Here is a 20,240-nt window from a genome sequence, read left to right as displayed (position 1 = left end):
CTTTTCTGGGCCGCCCACCCACATCAGAACACAGGGGCGAGAGGCTCCCAGAAATTACAACAGCCACTATTTCTTGAGCATCTGCTAAGCACTCGCTAGGCATAATCTCATCTACCTCTCCAGCCATCTTCTTTTGTGTGTGTGTGAGGGAGACTAGCCCTGAGCTAACATCTGTTGCCAATCCTCCTGTTTTTGCTGAGGAAGCCTGGCCCTGGGCCAACATCCGTGCCCATCTTCCTCCACTTTATATGGGACGCCGCCACAGCATGGCTTGACAAGCGGTGCATCAGTGCGCGCCTGGGATCCGAACCTGGGCCGGGGCAGCGGAGCACGCGCACTTAACCGCTTCGCCACCGGGCCGGCCCCTCCAGCCTTCTTTTGCAGTAGATATATTTATGTCCATTCTGTAAAGGAAGGGGGGAAGCAGGGAGAGGGGGCGAATTACAAACTGGGCTGACTTCCAGAGGTCGTGCCCTAAACCTCCCTGGTCCACCAGAGGGAAGATGGGTTTGGGAAGATGGGCTGTGGGCAGACTCGGCATCGGCTAGGACTGCGATCAGAAGCAAGCAGCAGGAAGCCCAACCAACAAGAACAAACATGGATTTATTTTTCTCATGTGAGAAGTTTGGTTGAGCAGCTGGGTGACGCCAGGCTCGGGGTCTGGGTGAGTCTCCCTCATGCATGTCATTGCAAGGTAACAAGATGGCAGCCGTGGCCCCCAATGCCGTGGCCCCCCACGCTGGGGCCTCCCTCGACTGCACTGTGTTCAAGGAAGCTCGGATGGGAGGGTGAAGGGTGCTCTGATGCCTTTCCCTTTCTGTTAGAGAAGCAGATTTCCAGAAGCCCCTTGGCAGGCTTTTGCTTGGGTCTTATTGGCCAGAACTGGATCAATGGCTGTAGAGAAGCTGGACATGTGAAAGTGTTGTTTTCCAACCTTTGCAGTCTGCGACAGCGAGAGAAAACAGGTTGGGGACAGCCGTCAGGCAGTTCATGGCAGTGCCACACCCTCACCAAGTGTCCGTCCCCACCCTTGCCTGGGAGACGGGAGCAGTGTCCTGGGGCCACCATAACAAAGGACCACAAACTGGAGGGCTTAACACAACAGGAAACTGTTCTGTCACAATTCTGGAGGCCAGAAGTCAAAAATCCAAGAGTCCGAAGGGCCACGCTTCCTCCGGAGGCTCCTTCCTGCCTCTTGCAGCTCCTGGGGCCCCAGGCCTCCCTTTACTTGTGGCCGCATCCCTCCATCTCTGTCTCCACCTTCACATGGCCTTCTCCCCGTGTGTCTCCTCCTCAAAGGACACCAGTCCTACTGGATTAGGACCCACCCTTATGACCTCATCTCAACCTGAGTACATCTGCAAAGACCCTATTTCCAAACAAGGTCACGGTCACAGGTACTGGGGGTTAGGACCTCAACAAGTCTTTTTGGGGGACACAATTCAGCCCACAACAGAGACCGTGTCAGCCTTCTGTCTTCTTTGGACGGGAAGGTAAAGGGCCACGCTTGTCCCCTTTAGAGGGAAGCAGACATATTCCTCCAAGATCAGATCCCCCTGCCCTGCTGCAGTGGCCTGGGGTCACCCTGGCCTGAGCAGGGGCTTTCCCATCCCGGGAAGCCCTCCAACGCCCTCTGCTGCAGGGGCAGATGCTCCCCCTCCTGCTTGAGGGTTTTCCCAGACACCAGAGTCCCAAAGCCTGCCAGCGACAAAATGGTTTACAAACCCCTAAACTGCCCTGCTCCGAGCTGACCCCTCCTCCCCCCTGATACCTGGCACTGGCTGTCCTCCCATCTTCCCTCGACGCTCAGGGCTCCCGGGGGTTATCTTCCCAGGCAGAGGCTCACTCCTCCCCTGGCCCGGCACCAGCAGTGGGTAACGGCCCCCAGGTCACGTGCAGCCAGAGCTTCGAGTCCCTTCTCTAGTCCTCACCTTTGTGTTGGGATGAGGAAACGGCGCTCAGGAGACCTGCCCTGGGTCACGCAGCTTACCACCCATGATATGAGGGAGGAGGGTGCGATACGTGTTACACCGAGCATCACAATCCCAACTGCTAACACTGATCGAGCACCTGCTACCAGCCAAGCATCTCACACTCGCCCCTTCAGACTACGAGGTAGGAGCTCCCAGGAGGTAGGGGTACCTGCCCAAGGCCACGTGTACCCAGAGCTGTGATATGCAAAAAATTGCTCTTTACTTCTTTCTCTGGGGGTGGTTAGGGGATCCAATTTTCCATGACATCCTCCTAAATGGGAAATTATTTGTGTTAAGGGACTTTACCAAGATTCCTTCTAGTCTTAGAAACCTATAAAACCCCAGGATAAAATGTGGTTAGACCCATCTCGTCCCCGATCTTCAGTAACTGCTGAGCCTCAAGAGGGGACAGGTCTGATTTCCATCACCCTGTGAAGCCACTGAGGACACCCCATGCCCAACTCATCTTGGTCTCTTTATGTCTTGTGCAGGGACCAGAAGTTCTTGTAGATTGAATGGACACGTGAATGGAGGTGCCACAGGGGGAAGAAATGGAATTGCCCAAGCCCAAATCTGTGTTTCTCTCTCATAATTTTTAGTGTTCCCCTACCCACACCCCAGACCTTCACCAAGAGCAGAGGTGTATTAACTTCTATGGCCGCATAACAAGTTACCACAAATTTAGCAGTTTATAACACCACCCATTGATCATCTGACAGTTCCACAGGCCAGAAATCTGCTCAACGGGGTTCTCTGCTCAGGGTCTTATAGGCAGAAATCAAGGTGTCAACCGGCTGGGTTTGTGTCTGTGAGAGAATCTGCTTCCAGGTGCATTCGGGTTGTGGCAGAATCCACTTCCTTGAGGCTGTAGGTCTGAGGTCCCCGAGTCCCTGCTGGCTGTAGGCCGGGGCCACTCTGCTCCTGGAAGCTGCTCACATTCCTTCCCATGTGGTCCCATCCATCTTCAAAGCAGCAATCATGTGTCATGTCCTTCCGACCCTTCTAACATCTCTGGTATGAAATGGGCCCTGTTTTTGCACAGAGGAATTTGTAGGAATCCGCCCTTAAGACTGAAGGAAAAAATGTAACAGAGGCCTGGCCTCCAAGGGGAAATGCAAATATTCATATGGGACAAACCTGTCTTCCACAAGGCTGTGGGACAGGCCATATCTTAGCACAGACCTAGAAGAATCGGCCATTGGATTTTTTTCTCCTTTTCCAGACTTTTTAAAGTAACGAGCTGTCAATGCTTTTCGAAACTGATTCTCAATGTGAAGTTCAGTGAGTTTCCTAATACAGTAAGTTCCTCGTCACTAGGCATAGATGAGTTCAACAGCAACATAAGACATCTACGGAGGGTCCCCAAGCTCTCAGCACACAGGTTACAGGGGCTCCAGACAGTTCTGTCTGCCTCCCACTAGACTGAGTTGAATAGCGTCCCCTCAAAATTCACGTCTACCAAGAACTGATGAATGTGACTTTATTTGGAAATAGGGTCTTTGCAGATGTAATCAAGTTAAATGAGGTCATACTGGATTACAGATCCATTGGATCCAAATCCAATGACCGGGGTCCTTATAAGAGGGAAATTTGGACATAGAGAGAACAGCATAGAAAGGCAGAGACACAGGGAGAAGGGCAGGTGAAGACGCAGGCAGAGACTGGAGTGATCTGGCTACAAGCCAAGGATTGCTGGCAATCACCAGGAGCTGGAAGAGAGGCCTGGAACAGCTTCTCCATCAGAGCCCTCTGAAGGAACCAACACTGCTGACACCTTGATTTCAAACTTCTAGCCTCCAGAACTGCAAGAGAATAAATTTCTATTGTCTTGAGCCACCCAGTGTGTGATTTGTTTATGGCAGCCCTAGGAAACTAATATACCTACTATGTGGGTGTGTTTTTTAAATTTAACCTCTGCTAGGCCACAGACCTCACTGCTCCCTATTTTATTATAGCTTCACTCATTTACTTTCTGCCTGGCTCTTTGAAGCATTTTAATTTGCAACCCATGGTTTAATTAATACATTTAATAAAACTGGCTTTCAAAAGCAAATACCTCATACCATACATAAGAGTAAACTCCAAATGGGTCAGGGATATAAATATGAAAAAATAAAACCATATACATAATAGAAGAAAACATAGGTTAATTTCTTTATAACCTGGGCATAGGGAAAGGTTTTCTTACCACAACTCAGAATCCAGATGCAATAAAAGAAGAGATCAATAAATTTAACTACATAAAAATAAAAGAAAGTTTTTCAAGGTAAAAACACAATAAACGAAGTCAAAGGCAACTGACAAACTAGGAGAGAATATTTTCAACATAAATCACAGACAAAGGGCTAAAATCCCTAATAAAGAAAGAACCCCTAAAAACTGACAGAAGCAAAGACCCAAAACCTGATAGAAAAATGGGCAAAAAACATGAACAGGCAATTCATAAAAAAAAAAAAAAGATACAAAAATGGCATCCACATCTGGTTCTCTGACTCTGCCAGAGACTCTGAGTTCCCTGTTATAATTTAATGAATTTGTTTCTGCTCAAACTAGACATAGTAGATTCTGCTGTTTGCAATTTATTTGGTGAGCAAAGGCTATTTCCAGATATCTACCCACCTTGAAGCATGAAGACTTTCCAGCCCAGAGTACATCCAAAAATGATTTACACCGTACTCTGGAGATCGTTTTAAAAGAGAAGTTCATGGGCGTATTTTCAAGCAATCACAGTTTTATTGCAATAAGATCACTGCCTTCCAGGGTGACCACTTGGAAGTAGGGAGAGGTCCTGGGTTGGGTGAGCTCTGCGATGTTCGTTAAAAAGAAACCTTCTGTATTTTAGAGTTATACCTTGTCACCCAAACAACACGTTCTCTTTGGAATGTGTTTTTCACCCACACTTGAGTCTGGGTACGTCTTGTAACCTCAAACCAAGCAGTGAAGGCCTATTGGGATGGCATTGGGACACAGTCCACTCCCTCCATCTTCATCCCTACTCATACTTCTCGACCCGGAGCAGGATCTAGAGGAGAAGGATCAAGTTTCAACCTGGCACAAAGTCCAAGGTAAGCAGAACTGCCTTTTGAAACTCAATCAGCAGAGCACAGAAACAACCTGAATGCCCAACAATAGGGGATTAGTCAAATAAATCATGGTGCATGCGAACGACAGGATTCTGGGCCCCCCTTGAAAACCATGATTTAGACGAGAGTCCATGATATGGATAGACACCTGGGATATGTGGTTAAGGAGAAACAACCGATCACAAAATGTGGAGTACAATCCTGTGGAATATACTATTTTTGTAAAAATCAGTGTGCATAAATACACATGAATACAAAAGTGACTGGAAAGATATATTTTAAAATGTTAACATTGGTTATGACTGAGAACTAAGATTATTTGTGACTTGTATATTGCTTTTCACTGAGACATAATCTCCTTACAAGAAGCATGTATTATCTCACAGTCAGACAAAACGACACAGTAATAGACATATATATAAAACCCCCAATTTATTTGCTTTAAAATACTCCAGAAAGACAGTGTGTGTATTTCCCCCACTCCAGGACAAATTGATGAAATAGGAATGGCAAAACGTCGTCTCTGCTGAAGCAGGGCAAAGAGACATGGCAAATGACTACACTATCCTCTTGACTTTTGGGCATGTTTGAAAACTTCCATAGCGAAACTTAAACAAAACACACAAAATGGAGAGCCGCAGTGAATCCACTGTTGGCTTTCAGAGGATCTCATTATTGTGGTGTAAGAAATGTAGAAATGTGGAAAACAAACAAATACACAACAGAAATAGGCTGCGGGACTTAATGACAAGAATCCATGAGCCATTGGCTGTGTGACCTCTGGAAGCCTCAGTTTTCCCATCTGTAAAATCGGGAGAATCCTTGCCGAATAGTAGGCCTGTAATCCGTACTTAGCTCTGGTTATTACTGTGGTTGCTGTTGTTCAATTCGGAGGAACATGCTAGAAGCCTGAAAGCAAGACCTCCCTCCCACAACAGCAGTTTTCAGGGTGTCCCCCGGATCACCGGCAGCTAGAAAAATGCCGATTCCAAGGCCCCACCCCTGGGGGGTCTGACTCAGTATCTGGGGTCAGACTCAGGAATCTGCATCTTAAATAAATGCCGGGGTAACTCTCACTGGGGAAACACCACATCCACCCCAAGGCCAAAGACACCCTGGAAAGCAGGTCAGCCCTGGAGGACAGCATGTGGCTGTGCGGGCACAGGGCTGGGTGTCGTTTGGGACAACTGCCCATTTATGACTCTAGGTGGACTTTGTCAGCAGTCACGGCTAGGAAAAACTGGCATGCAACAGACACCTTTGGAATCTTTAGTTTGCAGAAATACTAAACAAACAACTCATCGAGTTTGTGCTTTCCTCCCGGAGGGGCAGAGTCTGGGCAACTGACTTAGGTCAGAATCTGGCTCCAACACATACGAACTGCACGGCCCGGGGCCCGTGCCTCAGCATCTGGAATCTGTACAATGGGAATGATGGCAGCGACACCAGGAGCCGTCGCGTGGGGCTGCACTCACGCAGGCTCTCAGGAGCCAGGCACCAAGCAAGGATCCTGTCAGAAAGATTAGGGGCCCCCTTCTTAAGGCCTGCACACAACGGGTTTGGGTTCCCTCTGCTTTCTCAATCACAGGAAAGCAGGGCCTAGGACAAAGGAAAGATGGAACTCAGTATGTGCGTCCAGCTGGAGATCTAGGCAGGGAGACTGTGTGGGCACCTCCAGCTCCGGCTGCTTAAGGATCCCTCATCTTAGAGGGACTCTCAGTCTTAATTCCCAGTTTTCATTTTCCTAATCACAACCTGGTCTCCAGGGTCCTCCTCTAGGGCTGGGTTCCAGAGGAGAAAGGAGAAGCAAGGCTGAGCGCTGGACTCGGAGTCCAGGTGGCTGATCTCTCGTCTCAGCCCTGCCACCCCCTACTGCAATAATTTAGTCAGATCACTAATTCAGACTCAAGAAGTAATCCCAGGCATGTCACATCTTCATTGCTAAATCATTTGGGGAATTTGTGGCAAACTGTAAGTCTCTTTCTCAAAAATAATATTAATTTCTGCTCGATTCCAGCCCTGTGGAAAATGTGGACAGGCATACCATCCTGCCCTAGACCGTGACTCCCCAAGGGCAGGGGGCACCGCACCATCAGCCCCTGGCCCGACTTAGGCACAGGGCAGGGATGGCCTGAAGGAGCGAGTGCACCTGCCGTCCCACTCAGCATCGTAAGGGGAATCTCTCCCGGTCTGAACATAGGGCCCCGCCTCCCTTTTACCTATAGCCCCATTTCACTCACGTGGAGGAATGCCTCATCCCCTGACCCACCCTGGGCCCCCTCCCCAGCCTCCCTCCACCATCCCCAGCCCATCCACTCTGTAGATGGGAGCAGCTGACATCAAAGCAGAGGTGGGGACATGCTCAAGTCCGGCTTGAAGCCACGGGTCCCTTTCTGAAGAGCTAGAGGCTGTTTTAGGGAAGGACCCCGGGAGATGGGGGGCCAGTAGAGCAGGCACCGAGCTGAGAAAAGCACAGCCTCAGGACAGGCCTGAGACAATGTTCAGAGGGACCTACAGGTCAGCGTCCACCCTTTCCCTGGGAGGCCTTTGGCTGCTTCCGGGAAGGGAACAGTATGCAGAAGGAAAAGCTGTGGATGGATGACCCCACCACTTCAGGATGAGGAGTTCAGGCCACGAGCTCCTTCAAGTTGGGGGAATGGGTCCCATTCTCTTAGAGACCCCCCAAACCCTTAGTGAGGTCTGGTCCTGTAGGGTAGGGATTTAATATCTGTTGAATTGCACTAAATTGAGCTGGACTGAAGTTGAGGGGGAAATGACACTGCGAGTGTCCTGGGGCTGAAGAAACAAATAACTACAAACTTGGTGGCTTAACACAACAGAAATGTATCCTCTCCTAGTTCTGAAGGCCAGAAGTCCCAAGTCAAGGTGTGGGCAGAGCCACGACCCCTCTGAAGGCTCCAGGGGAGGATCCTTCCTGCCTCCTCCAGCTCCTGGGGGCTCCAAGAGCTTCTTGGCTCCAAATCTCTGCCTTCATACGGGCTTTTTACCTGAGTCTCTGTTCGTTCTTTTCTGTTTCTTATAAGGACACTGTCATTGGATTTAGGGCCCACCCTAATCCATGATCTCACCTTGATTCTCATCTGAATTATATCTGCAAAGACTCTATTTCCAAATAAGGTCACCTTCTGAGGTTCTGGGTGGACATGACCTTTTGGGGGACACTATCCAACCCAGCACAGGCATTAAATAGCAAATAGCACAGCCAGAAATGGCCCAAAGGTGGTCGGGAGCTGGGGAACCTTGATCCAGGGACTTCTGTGGCTCAGGTGTTCCAGCTAGCGAGGGCTCCCCTTAGCATCTCTGACCTCCACTGCCAGCTGGGAGGCGGGGTTCCTGGCTCCCTTTTACAGAGGAGGAAACTGAGGCTTGGAGGGGTTGGGTGAACAGCCAAGGTCATACAACCAGCTAGAGAGTTGGGACTGGAATCCAGGTCAGCTTAGAACCAGAGCTTGGGGGTTTCACAACCAGGCCAGGCTGGATTTGAGGAACCCCTTGGCGCCATGAGGTCCCAAGACCTTTCCGCTCCGTGGAGCTGCGTTTATCAATAGAAGGCAAGGGTGTTGAACTGTCTTGATCTTCATGTTCCTTCTCTTCTGCATATCATAGATTTTGGAATATGGCTACTACCCTGGAATCACTTGAAAAAATGAGGTCAAAGGGAACAAGGATTAATTCAATTATTCATAGATATTAGTCTGTACTGGGAAATAAGGTGAGGAGACTCAGCTGGACCTAGCCTTGCCCCTGCTGCCTAGGCATATTTTATACCCTCGGGAAGCTACCCTGACCTTCACTTGCATTCCTGCTCCTTCCTACACTGGCCGAGAACACCGCGGTGGCTCCGGGAAAATTTGTCCAAGGTGTGGAGAGGGGTAGGGGAGTGCGAAGCAAATTTTCTTTTTACCCCAACTATGGCTCTGCAATGTCCGTTCAACTGTGAAGTCCCAAGGCTGGAGAACGTTTTGTTAGGAAGTTTCCAGTACCTCGGAACATGTCCTGAAGAAATTCCTTTATTCAATAACTCGCTGGTGTGTACTGCCCAGAACCAGGGTGTAGGTTCCACGGGAGGAGGGCACTGCTGTGCACCCGGCCGACCCCCCAGGCTTAGAACCTGGCACGCACCAGGCCCCCATAGAGCTGCTGAATGAATGAACGAACAGACCCGGTTCCAGATCACAAGACATCAGGAGAGGGTTCTCGAGCAAGCGCAGGGAGGAATGAATTTCTTGCTTCTGGCCTCGGTTTCCTTCTCTGTAAATGCTGGGCCCGCTGCCTGCGGCTGTAGGATTTAAAGGTGGTTTGGTGCACCGGCTTCTCTCCCCCGCCTTTCCCCAGCCTGCAATCCTGTGCCCACGCAAATGCCAGGGGAGGGGGCTTTCCTCCTGCTCCCTGATCCCTGGCCCGTGTATCTGCATCCTCTCGGTCCCGAGCCGAGGAAGTAACCCGCTGACGAAGGGCTTCCCGTCCCATCCCCAGGCAGGTCAGCCGCCTCAGAAATGCGTACGCCGGCCCTCTGTGAGCTCACGGCCTTCTCACGGGCTCCCCGGGGCTGTTCTTAGTACCCTCTTCTTCCGGGGCAGCGCTCAGGGCTCAGAGAGGCCAAGCGACTGGCCCAAGGTCACACAGCTTGGCAGGCAGAGCCGGGATGGAGACTCGGGTCTCCGGAGGCCCCCTCCAGCGTCTTTTCGAAGAGCCCCGCCGCCTCCCTATTGTGACACTCCAGAATAAAACAGGAAGGCCAGACGCCCGGCTTTCACCCCAAACAAAGCTCCACGCAAATCTGCGGGAACAAAAGCAGCCAGAAATCCGCCCCAGGTTTTCCGCTCCGCCATCCCCGTTGGCCAATCCACTCCGCCGGCCGCCGAGGGGCGGAACGGGGCGGTTCCAACATGATCGACAGCTCCCGGGAGGCGTGGCCTCGGCGCGGGCGAATCGGATTGGGGACTCGGAACAATCACGGGCCGAGAAGGGACAGGCCGAGCCAATCAGCGCTGGGGGGCGGGCCCGACAGGCCCGGCTGTCGCGAGAGGCGGCCACCCCGCCCACTTGCGCCTCGTCCCGGCGCCCGTCAGCAGCGGACGCGGCGGCGCGGCACGGCCCGGATCCGTCCGCGGCGCGGGGAGCCTGGACGCGAGGCCGCGGCGAGTGCCGGCGCAGATCCCTCCGCCGCCCGCCCGCCCGCGCGTCCCCCTCCGCCCGCCCGTCGCGGCCCGCTCCTGAGGCGCCCTCGCGAGGCGCCCGCCCGCGGCCTCGTCCCGGGTAACGGCCGGCCCAGGCGCGGCGGCGGCGGCATGGCCCGGGCGGCTCCGTCGGGGGGCGGCCCGCAGTGACAGACCCTGCGGCGCGGGGGGAGATGGGGGCGGCCGCCTCCCGGGCGACGACGACGACGACGAGGAGCAGCCGCCGCCGCCGCCGCGCACCGGCCGCCGCTGGGGACGGGCGCGGGCCAGGAGCCCGGCCGTGAGCGGGGGGCCCGAGGCCGCTCGCCGCCCCCGGCCGCCCCGGCCGCCCCGGGCCCCCCCGGCGCCCCGCGCGCGCCCGCCCGCCGGCCCCTGGCGGGGGTCTCGCCCGCGCCGCGCGCCCCCGGCCCCGGCCCGGCCCGCGGCGCCCGCCCGCCCTCGCCCGGCCCCGGCCCCGCCGCGCCCCCCGCCCGCGCCCGCCCGCGCCCCCGGCCCCGGGCGGCGGCCCCCGGCCCCGGGCCCCGGCGCGGCGCGGGCGGCAGCATGGTGGAGAAGCGCTGCCCGCTGCAGAGGGACGGCGTGTACCGCTGGTTCTCGGAGCTGCCGTCGCCGCAGCGCGTGGAGTTCCTGTGCGGCCTGCTGGACCTGTGCATCCCGCTCGAGCTGCGCTTCCTCGGCTCGTGCCTCGAGGACCTGGCCCGCAAGGACTACCACTCGCTGCGCGACTCGGAGATCAAGGCCAACAACCCGGCCGACCTGGGCAGCCTCACCAACCTGACGGACGAGGTGGTGCGCAGCAAGCTGCTCGTGTCGCTGGCGCTGCTGGGCTCGGAGCAGCGCGAGGCGGCGGGCGTGCTGTACCGCACGCTCACGCACATCGACTCCATCATCCACAACTACGGGCTGCAGCTCAACGAGGGCCGCACGGGCGATGAGTTCCTGCTGCTCTTCACCATGGCCTCCAACCACCCGGCCTTCAGCTTCCACCAGAAGCAGGTGCTGCGCCAGGAGCTCACGCAGATCCAGAGCAGCCTGAGCGGCGGCGGCGGCAGCGGGGGCCCCGGGGGCAAGAGCGTGCTGCCCACCTGCCCGGCCTGCCACAAGGTGCGTGCCCGCGCGGGGCGGCCGGCCCAGGCCCCAAACCTCCACCCCGCGCCGCGAAACCCCACCCGCTCTCCAAGCTTTCACTCCGGGCCCCAAACCCCTACACCTCCACCCGCACGTCAAGCCTCCACCCCAAACCGCCACAACCCCTTACCCTCACCTCAAGCTTCCACCTCGCGCCCCCAGCCACCTCCTCGCAACCCAGACCTCCCACCCAAACGCCCACTCGCACCCTAAGCTTCCGCTCCGCGCTTCGCTCCGTGTCCCAGGCCTCCACCCTAGACCCCAAACCACCATCCACCACAAGCCCCAGTCCCGCAGCCTAAGACCCCGCCCGGCACCCCGCGGCCCTTGGGGTCGGTGGCACTCATCTCGGGCCGCGGCTGGGTCCCCGGGGGCCTCCCGGCCAGGGCGCCCGGGATCGGGGAGGCGGGGGGCCCGCGGTTCGTTTCGGTTGGGTTCTGCAGGAGAACGCCCCGGGCGGAGTTTGCGGCCCCTTTGTGCCTCACTTTTCCCATCCTCGGCTGGAAGCGCTCTAAGGTCTTTGTCTCTTTAATTGGGCTTTTGGGTGAAAGATGAGTGTTACACGTTGTGTCGCCTTGGTTTCTTCAAATCTGGTGTTTATTACCAGAAAAGGAAGCCTCTAGTGAGGTGTAGATTAGAAGGCGCTAGAACCTTGACGTTCGCTGGGTGCCGTGCTGGTGCTCCCAAGGCACAGATATCCATTTCCCCTGAGTGGGCGGTGTCGCAGCTGGGAGGTTAGTGTCAGCGGTGGGCCGCAGACCACGGCGTGTGCGTATAAGCATGTACATATGTGTACGCGTGCCTCTGAGCGTACGTGTATACGTGTATATATGTACTTGTGAATGTGTACGCACATGGTACGTATGTGTGTAGACGTGTATATACGTATATCTTTGTATTGTGTGTGTATACTGTGTGTGTTTAAGAACCAGGCTACTGTAACAGACAGGAAAACACGTTTAGAGCCTTGGATGCGTGTGAAACAGTTATTTCTCGGTGATGCGCCTTCCTTTGTAGAAACAAATCCCAGGCTGAGTTGGAGTCAGAGGGTGTCGGTCTCATAAGGAATGTTAGGTTAAGTCAAGATCTCCTGTTTCCAAATTAAACAGGAAGGGCACGGTGGTCATCCTCTTAGAAATGTGGACTTTTGTCTAAATGTTTCAAAACTATGTAAACACAAAGTGTTTGGGGCTTAGGCTTATTTTTAATAGCCCCTTGGGACCCAGTGCCAAAATTGTGCTCCAAGAAAAAGAGTTTCTATTTAGCCAAGTGTAGTGTGTGTATTTAGATTACAAACTGACTTTCTTTGGGAAGGAAGAGATTGCAGTCAGGACCAGTGGTGCTCAATACAGTTTGACAGTGTCTGAGCTCTGAGTTAAAGCTTTGATATTCTCTGGTTTGCTGGTGGTGGTTTCTAAGCTGTCTTTCAAGCCTGGATTGCGGCTTTTCTTCTTTAATGTCTTCCTCTAAGATGTGGTTGTGGTACCTACCCTGGTTTTAATCTATGTTGTATCTTTTTTGGTGACGTTGACCTCTGAGACGGGTTTTCTTTTTAAGTGTGCAGTCAAGTTCCACTCTGAATCCTGTTGTGCACTGGGCAGAAAAATGTCATTGCAGCTACAACAAAGGGAAGGCAGGGTCCTAGAGAATGTGGTTGTCTTGGGGAGCTCAGCAAGCTCTGGGGTGCCAGTGGAGTGTCACCTGTTCATGGGCTTTCGGTCCCTTCTGGTCGACTTCACGTGCTGTTCGTCTTCTGTTTAGATGTTGTACATTGATGGTGTCTATGGCTGTTACTCCAGTCGTGTTCAGCTCTTGAAGGGGAGTTTTTTCTGTGTGCAGCTGTATCACTTTATTGAAGCAGAAGATGGCGATTTTTATTTTGGCAGGGCAGAGTGCTAAAGGTAGAACGAAAATACCTTTTATAAGAGAGCCTTTCTGTCCAGCCAAAAATCCCTTTGATGAGAGGAAGGGACTAATCTACCCCCCCCCCCGCCCCGCCCCACTCCTGCGCACCTGGGTGCTGAGCTGACCAGCTGTGTGACCTTGTCCTCCTCCTGGTGTTTCCCTGTTGGAGCAGAGGGCAGGTTACCTGCCTCAGGGGTGGTGGAGGGTTACATGAGGTCACATGGGGAGTGCCCAGCAGATGTGCAGTGAGTGTCTCCTTCTCTGCCCCTGTCCTCTCTGGCTTTACAGGGGTGCTAACTTGAGGCACATTGTTATAGAGGGAAGTGTTTATGTCTCAGAGTGTTTGTGTTTTCTAAATTGATTTTTGAGTAGTTACGTGGAGGTGACAGTTTTTTTTGTTCATCCATGGGAAATTGGAGAATTCTGCCTCACCTTTAATAATGAAGTTATAATGAGTAACCTTGCAGCCGTTGTTTCCATAGTTCAAAACAATCGTGGTGTCTGGTTTTCCCTACATCCTCTGTGTCACTGCTAAACTCATTTCAGTGACATTCATTTAGCTTTCTCTTCCTTTGCTGCTTTAAAGTTAGAGCCTGACATTGATAAACACTTTGCTGCTTGGAGTCAACAGTTCCTGAAATCTAGCATTTAAGCATTTTGCCGCCTTAGTATCTCTACGTCTAACATTTAATGTAATCCTGAAAAAGCAACCCCATTAAAGCTTTTTTTGCATTTCTTTTGTAAGCTATTGTATTTTGTTTTGAACTCTTTGAGCTTAGAAACTTTGTGTTTATCTTTGAGATAAAGATGTTGATCTTTTTAATTCTTTATCCTATTTAAAGTGATACTTCTTTTACCTATATTTGCTGATATAGTCATTATTTCCAGTTGCTTCTCCAAACCCTCACTGTGTTATTTTAAAAAAATTCTTATTGCTTGGAGGATGTGTAGAGGAAGTTGAAAAGTGTGAGAATGTGGACTGGACGTTTATTCGTAGCGCTAAAGCTGGTGGGAGCCTGCAGCAGCTGGACTGTGCTCGGTGGCCGGCAGGTGCTGTAGGTGTGCTGCTCCTTAAGGCACGATGCCAGCTAGTGATAATGGTCGGTTTGGACTCACACTACCTCTGTGCTTTGATTTTATTTAAATATAAAGCTATAATTTTTGAAAAAGTTTAAATTTATCCTTTGCAATCTTTTCTCTGTGTAAGTGATAATGTGCTAAGGTATATGGTTTTTTTTTTTAAATAACAGCATTCTTGAGATTTAATTCATATGTCGTAAAATTCCCCCCTTTAAAGTGTACAATTCAGTAGGTTTTAGTATATTCACAGGGTTGTGCAACTATAACCACTATCTAATTCCAGAACATTTTCCTCACCCCTAAGAGAAACCCGGTGCCTATTTGTAATCACTTCCCATTCACCCTCCCCCAGCCCCTGACAACCACTCCTCTACTTTCTGTCTGTAGATTTGCCTGTTATGGACATTTCATATAAATGGAGTCCTGCAAATATGTGGCCTTTTGTGGTTGGCTTCTTTCACTCAGCATAATGTTCTCAAGACTCATTCATGTTGTAGCATGTGTCAATACTTCACTCCTTTTTAGGGCTGAACAATATTCCCTTTTGTGGGTAGGCCCCATTTTGTTTATCCATTCATCTGGTGATGGATATTTGGGTTGTTTCATGTGCTTATTTTTAGGCTTTTTTCCTTCATGGTTAATAGGCTCTTGTCTTAATCCCTTATACCTAACACTTAGATCTTCTTTGAAGCATTATCAACACATAGCTGTCCTGAGGGAACTCATTCTCATGACCAGAGTCCGCCTGGTGGGTTGCTGGCCTTGTGTGCAGCACCGCGTAGATCTTCCCTTGGCCTCTCTTAGGAACTGCAGTGGAAGGTGCCCGAGGATACACTGTGCTCTCGAGACTCAAGGTCTGGTCGTGTTGGGTCAGTTCAGTGGTCAAGAGCTGGGTGAAAGCCTCAGCTCCAGCCGGTCGCAGCTGAGAAGCTGCGAGTGCCCTCCCACGCTTGTGTTTCAGAATCCTCCTGATAGCGGTAGAGATCATAATGGAACTACTTCGTGCAGTTGATTTGTTTTTTTAAGGGGGTGCTGAAACAGTGTTTTTAAAGTGCTCAGTGCAGGAGTGTGATGAGTGGTGGGTGGTGGTCTTCCTCTGGGTGTGTGTTCTGTGGCACAGTTCTGGAACTGTCTGCTGTGGTTTCCACCATGAGCGCTCTAGAGTAAGCATTGTAGAAACTTTGGGTCTACACACATACTGTGAATAAGCCTGCTCATAATCTCCTGCCCAAGGCAAGCAACAGCTTGCTTTGTTTCATTGCTTTTCCTTAACTGCTGAAAATCATTCAGTTCAAAGGTGAAACATTGGGTAGTTTGCCCTGTGGTTATCATGTGAGGTATAAATGGCTTCTTCTGGTTTCTCCTTTAACCCTAAATTCTTTGCCTGTTGGCAGCTGAAAGTAATCTAGCATTCCACAAGAAGGGACTTTGTCTGGAGCAGTTGTTGCTATTGCTAATGGTTAAAGGAATAGCTGTGACCTAGAGGCACAGTTGTGTCTCCACCTTTAACACTTGTTCTGCTCATGAAATAAGTCCATGGAGTCTGAGCTAAGTCTGGCTGTCTTTGTTTACATTGCTTTGTTTATTATGCTACAGGAGATAATATCCTAAAACATACTGGAATTTTTTTGCGGGGAGGGGCAGCTTTTATAGGTCCCAAAACCGTCCTCTTTTTATAGTGAAGTACGTGATATAGCAATTGAGACATCCTGGGATGCAGTTTCCATTGCTTTCTTGTTGGTGGTGTATTCATTGAAAATGAAAACTAACCACATCTTGGAGTTGCATCGTATTGCTGTTCTGCTATGTTATGTGGCACTTTGATTACTGTCCCTTGCCCTCACGTTAAATTAAGGCTGTCTCCTTTCACATGAGCTACTTTATGTTTGCTTTGTTCAGCTCAGCAAATGTCTGAGTTCCTATTCTTTATTGTGTTCTGGAGTATAGATGTAGAAACTGGAAGTTTTGTGTTATATTAGGATGTAATGAGTAATGTGGTAGTATTACTTATATAAGTTAGAACATAGTTATAGATGAACATCAACATTAACCTTTTTTCTGCAGTTATTGGAGTTCGTTGTTTACTTAGGCTTCATTTTACCCATTGTCTCCTCAGCCCTGTATGCTTCATTTACCTTCTTTTTGGATTGAGGACATTTTGGATTAATTTATGTATTTTTCCAACGGGTTAACATATGAGTCTTACAACTTCAAAGGCAAGCTAGTAGAGGGTATCCGTGCTGGTGCATTTTTGTTTGTTAGTTGGTGACTGCTGACCTCCGTAGAGACTGTTAGTAAATCAAAAAAAAATTTTTTATTATGTCTAGGAAAAACAGTTTCTACTTAAGTGGGTTTTTTTTTTCCTGCCTTAGATGGATTAGATTTTAGAAAAAGATCTTTTTGCTGTCTCTCTTGTTTTTTGAGAACCCCCCACTCAGGAGACTAGTTATTTCATTAGTTTAAGTAAGAACTGTTGCCACAAGTTCACTAATTAGTTTACAGATAATTGAAGGGTTTCTGATTTTGGACTTTAGCCTTGGCATATACAGTTTAGAGATTAGTTTTAATAAGGTAGATTTTCTGCAGTCTCTGTAGATGTTTTGAATGTGAAGAGCCCTAACACATTATAGAAACATTTCCTTTCAAAAGTAAAAGGCGATAATCAAGAACTAAGAAAACAGGTTAATGCTTAAGCAGTTTGTTTTGTTCTGGGTTAAGAGGCCTGAAGTTCTTTAGAGTGAAGAGAAGACAAAGGCAAGACAATATCTTTCAGATAATCGATGTTCTGACAGCCATTTGTAAGGCATGATCAGGGTTTACTGAGGAGGACCAGACTTACGGTGCAGTCCACGAAGGACTTCGACAGAACTGTGATGGTGGCGCTGAAGCAGAGGGGAGCACGTGGGCGTGGGGACCGCTTTTCACTAGTGGACTGGCCTGTAAGGGCATTTGGGATTTTAGGTGGATGTTTTGCAGGTTCATAGAAAAATCACTGGCCCTTGAAATACCTTATCTGTACCCATACCCATCCGTAATTTCTCTTCTTCTGTTGCAGAGGCAGAGGTTTCCTTTCTGTCACAGACTGGTCCCTCTGTCTGTTTTGGTCACATCTTTCTGTTTCCTCAGGGACATTGTTAGGTCAGATGTCTGGACTTTGCCATTTCCTGTCCTTCTCCCTTCCCGCACACCAATCTTTGACCTCCACTGTTTTTCCACTTGGTGAATAAATACTTTCATGGTCTCTTATTTGTCTTTTAAACAAATCGTTTCTTTAACATTGCCTCTATTAACCATTCTTCTCTTGGTCCCTTCATTACCCAGTCCTCTCCCCAGTCAACCAACAGAAAGACCTTGCCATTCCTACTTCCTGGGGATAGTCCATTTGTAACAGTTTGGTGTGTATCCTTCTGACATTTTATTGCATATATAAATATATATTTATACATTCTTTTAAAACATTCTATATACGTATTTAAATACAAATAGGATCTCCCATACATGCTGTTCTGCGCCCCTTCCCCCTACAATGATATAGAATATAGCCAGGCTTTCAAGAACTCGATACTGCTATCTCTGACCCTCACCTTCAGTTTTTCCCTCAGCGTCCTGGAACCTGGCTTTTGTCCCCTGCCTCTTCAACTATAACAATTTTTATTAAACGAAACTCAATATTCTCTTAAATTAAAAAAATTTAAATAGATAATATAATCAGAGGTAAAAAAAAATAGAAAATATACAAAAGGATATTTGATGAAATGTCCCCCTTCCCTCCATGCAGTTGGGGAAGGACACACAGGACATTCAAGGTGTGAATAACGTTCTGTTCCTTTATCTGGGCATTGATACCTTTTATTTCACATTAAAAACACAAGGTTTCTTACCCTTTGCCCTGCCATCTAGTTCTGTTCCTGTTTGTTCCTTGTAGAACCTTCTAGAGAGACTCTGCATATTTACAAATGGATAACTGGTTTCTTACTCCACACATCAGTCTGTTCTTTGCTTTCTTCTCTTGGCAGTCTTTCTTAATGAGCATTCCGTATCAGTCCATAGAGCTTCTTCATTCTACTTTATGGTTGCTCTGCATGAATGTGCTATTTAAAATAGTCCCTGTTGATGGGCATTTTGTTCCCATCTTAATATTACAACTCATTGTTATTTACATATTATGTACATATCACCTACGTGTGACAAACAACTTGTGTGGCTTTTCACATTTTGGTAGGTGTGTTTGTAGAAGAGAAACCTGCAGGTGGGATTGGTGGTGGGTCAAATGGTCTGTGCCTCTATAATTATTTTAGACACTGCTGAGACCCACCTTTTGGAATGCCCACAGCAGTGTGTGAGGGCCTGTCTTATACCTTCAGCAAGCGTGGAGGGTTAGCACACCGGCCGATCACTGCCATTCAGTTTGGTGAGAAATACATCTCAGTGTAGTGTAGTTTTATTTTGCAGTCCTCTAACGAGTGAGGTTGAACGTTTTTTCAAGTGAACCATTTTATTTATTTGTAGCCAGCTCTCCATATCCTTTGCCCATCTCAGTTGGGTTGTTGATCTTTTCTTTATTGTTTTTTAGGAGCTCTTGAAGTTTCAAGGAAATTAGCCTTTTGTCTTTAGTAGAAGTTGCAAGTATTTGTTTCACAGTTTCTTGTTTCATTGTTTGTTGTCTTTTGACTTTGGCATGCAGTTTTCTTTTTTTTTTATGTCATGTTTATCAGTCTTGTATGGCTTCTGGGTTTTGTGTCATAATTAGAAATGTATTATATATTATGCATTGTACATATTATTATACATATGCGTATATTATGCTCATATACACATTATGCATTATTCATTATAAAAACATTCCCTATGGTGTCTTCTGGTATGGAACTTGTATGGTTTCTCATTTTACATTTAACAGATCCATCTGGAATTTATTTGGTGTAAGGTACAAAGCTAGTTCTGTGTTTTCCAGATAACAAGCCAGTTGTCCCAATGCAATTTGTTGAATGATCCATCTTTTCCCTCTCAGATTTGAAATGATATCTTTTATCATATGCTGCATTTCCCATATATATTTGGGTTTACTTGTAGACTGTCTATTTGGTCGTTGATGTCTTTGTCTGGGTGATCTCTTATTTGCCAGATTCATTGGATACTTTTCAATCTTTATCTTTCTTATCTCTTATTTGTTCTATGGGTTCCTGCTGAGTGGAATCCCCAGAGCGGGGAGGGTTTTTTTTTTTTTTTTTAAGAGCAAATAGGGCTGCTGTGGTGCCTCCCCAGATGCTGGCTTAGAGGGGTCTGGCCGTGGCCTGGGCAGCCTGCCGGAGAATCCTGCTGCTCGTTTTCCTCCCAAGTCCTCCTGCTTAGCATTTGTTTGCAGCTTCTCCTCTGCTTTCCTGCCCTTTGGATGAGGGTATTCCTCAGACTTTTCTCCTCTTTTCCCCCTCTCTTCTTACTTTATAATTTGTGACATTTTCAGCTGTGATTTTGACCCTCTCACTGATGAATCCAGCTGGAGGTTCCAGGTAGCTCAGTATGTCCAAAGGCAAGTTCCTCTCTTCCCATCCTTGACTGCTGTGCCCTTGTCCCGGATGCCCCCAGCCAGAGGCCACACCTTTCATATAGTCTACCTTCTTTTTCATCCCTCTAACTAGCTTGTTACCAAGTTCTAAATCCTATAGATTAATTCCCCACCAACACAGCCACATCAAACCCTGAATCTCTTACAGATTTGTTCTCCATCAGCATGGCCATACTAAGTCCTAAATCTCTTACGGATTAGTTCTCCACCGACATGGCCCCACCAAGTCCTCAATCTCTTATAGATTTGTTCTCCATCAACACGGCCACACCAAGTCCTAAATCTTACAGATTTGTTCTCCGTG

The 20,240-nt window shown here is 49.3% G+C and overlaps 1 protein-coding gene across 2 annotated transcripts in view; it reads left to right on the top strand.

Moving 5' to 3' along the window:
- The first annotated feature begins 10,764 nt into the window (after positions 1-10,764).
- The window catches only part of ZCCHC14 (zinc finger CCHC-type containing 14), a 69,688-nt gene continuing 60,212 nt past the window's right edge, over positions 10,765-20,240 (top strand). For both annotated transcript variants that reach the window (XM_058528434.1, XM_058528433.1), the window contains exon 1: positions 10,765-11,361. In XM_058528434.1, the coding sequence (XP_058384417.1) occupies positions 10,801-11,361 (561 nt within the window). In that variant the 5' untranslated portion in view covers positions 10,765-10,800. The remainder of the gene's footprint in view (positions 11,362-20,240) is intronic.

This window comes from Diceros bicornis, chromosome 32 (genome assembly GCF_020826845.1).
Source record: "Diceros bicornis minor isolate mBicDic1 chromosome 32, mDicBic1.mat.cur, whole genome shotgun sequence".
NCBI lineage: Eukaryota > Metazoa > Chordata > Mammalia > Perissodactyla > Rhinocerotidae > Diceros > Diceros bicornis.
Note: the sequence above shows the minus strand (reverse complement) of the source record. Positions and strands in the feature narration are given on the sequence as shown.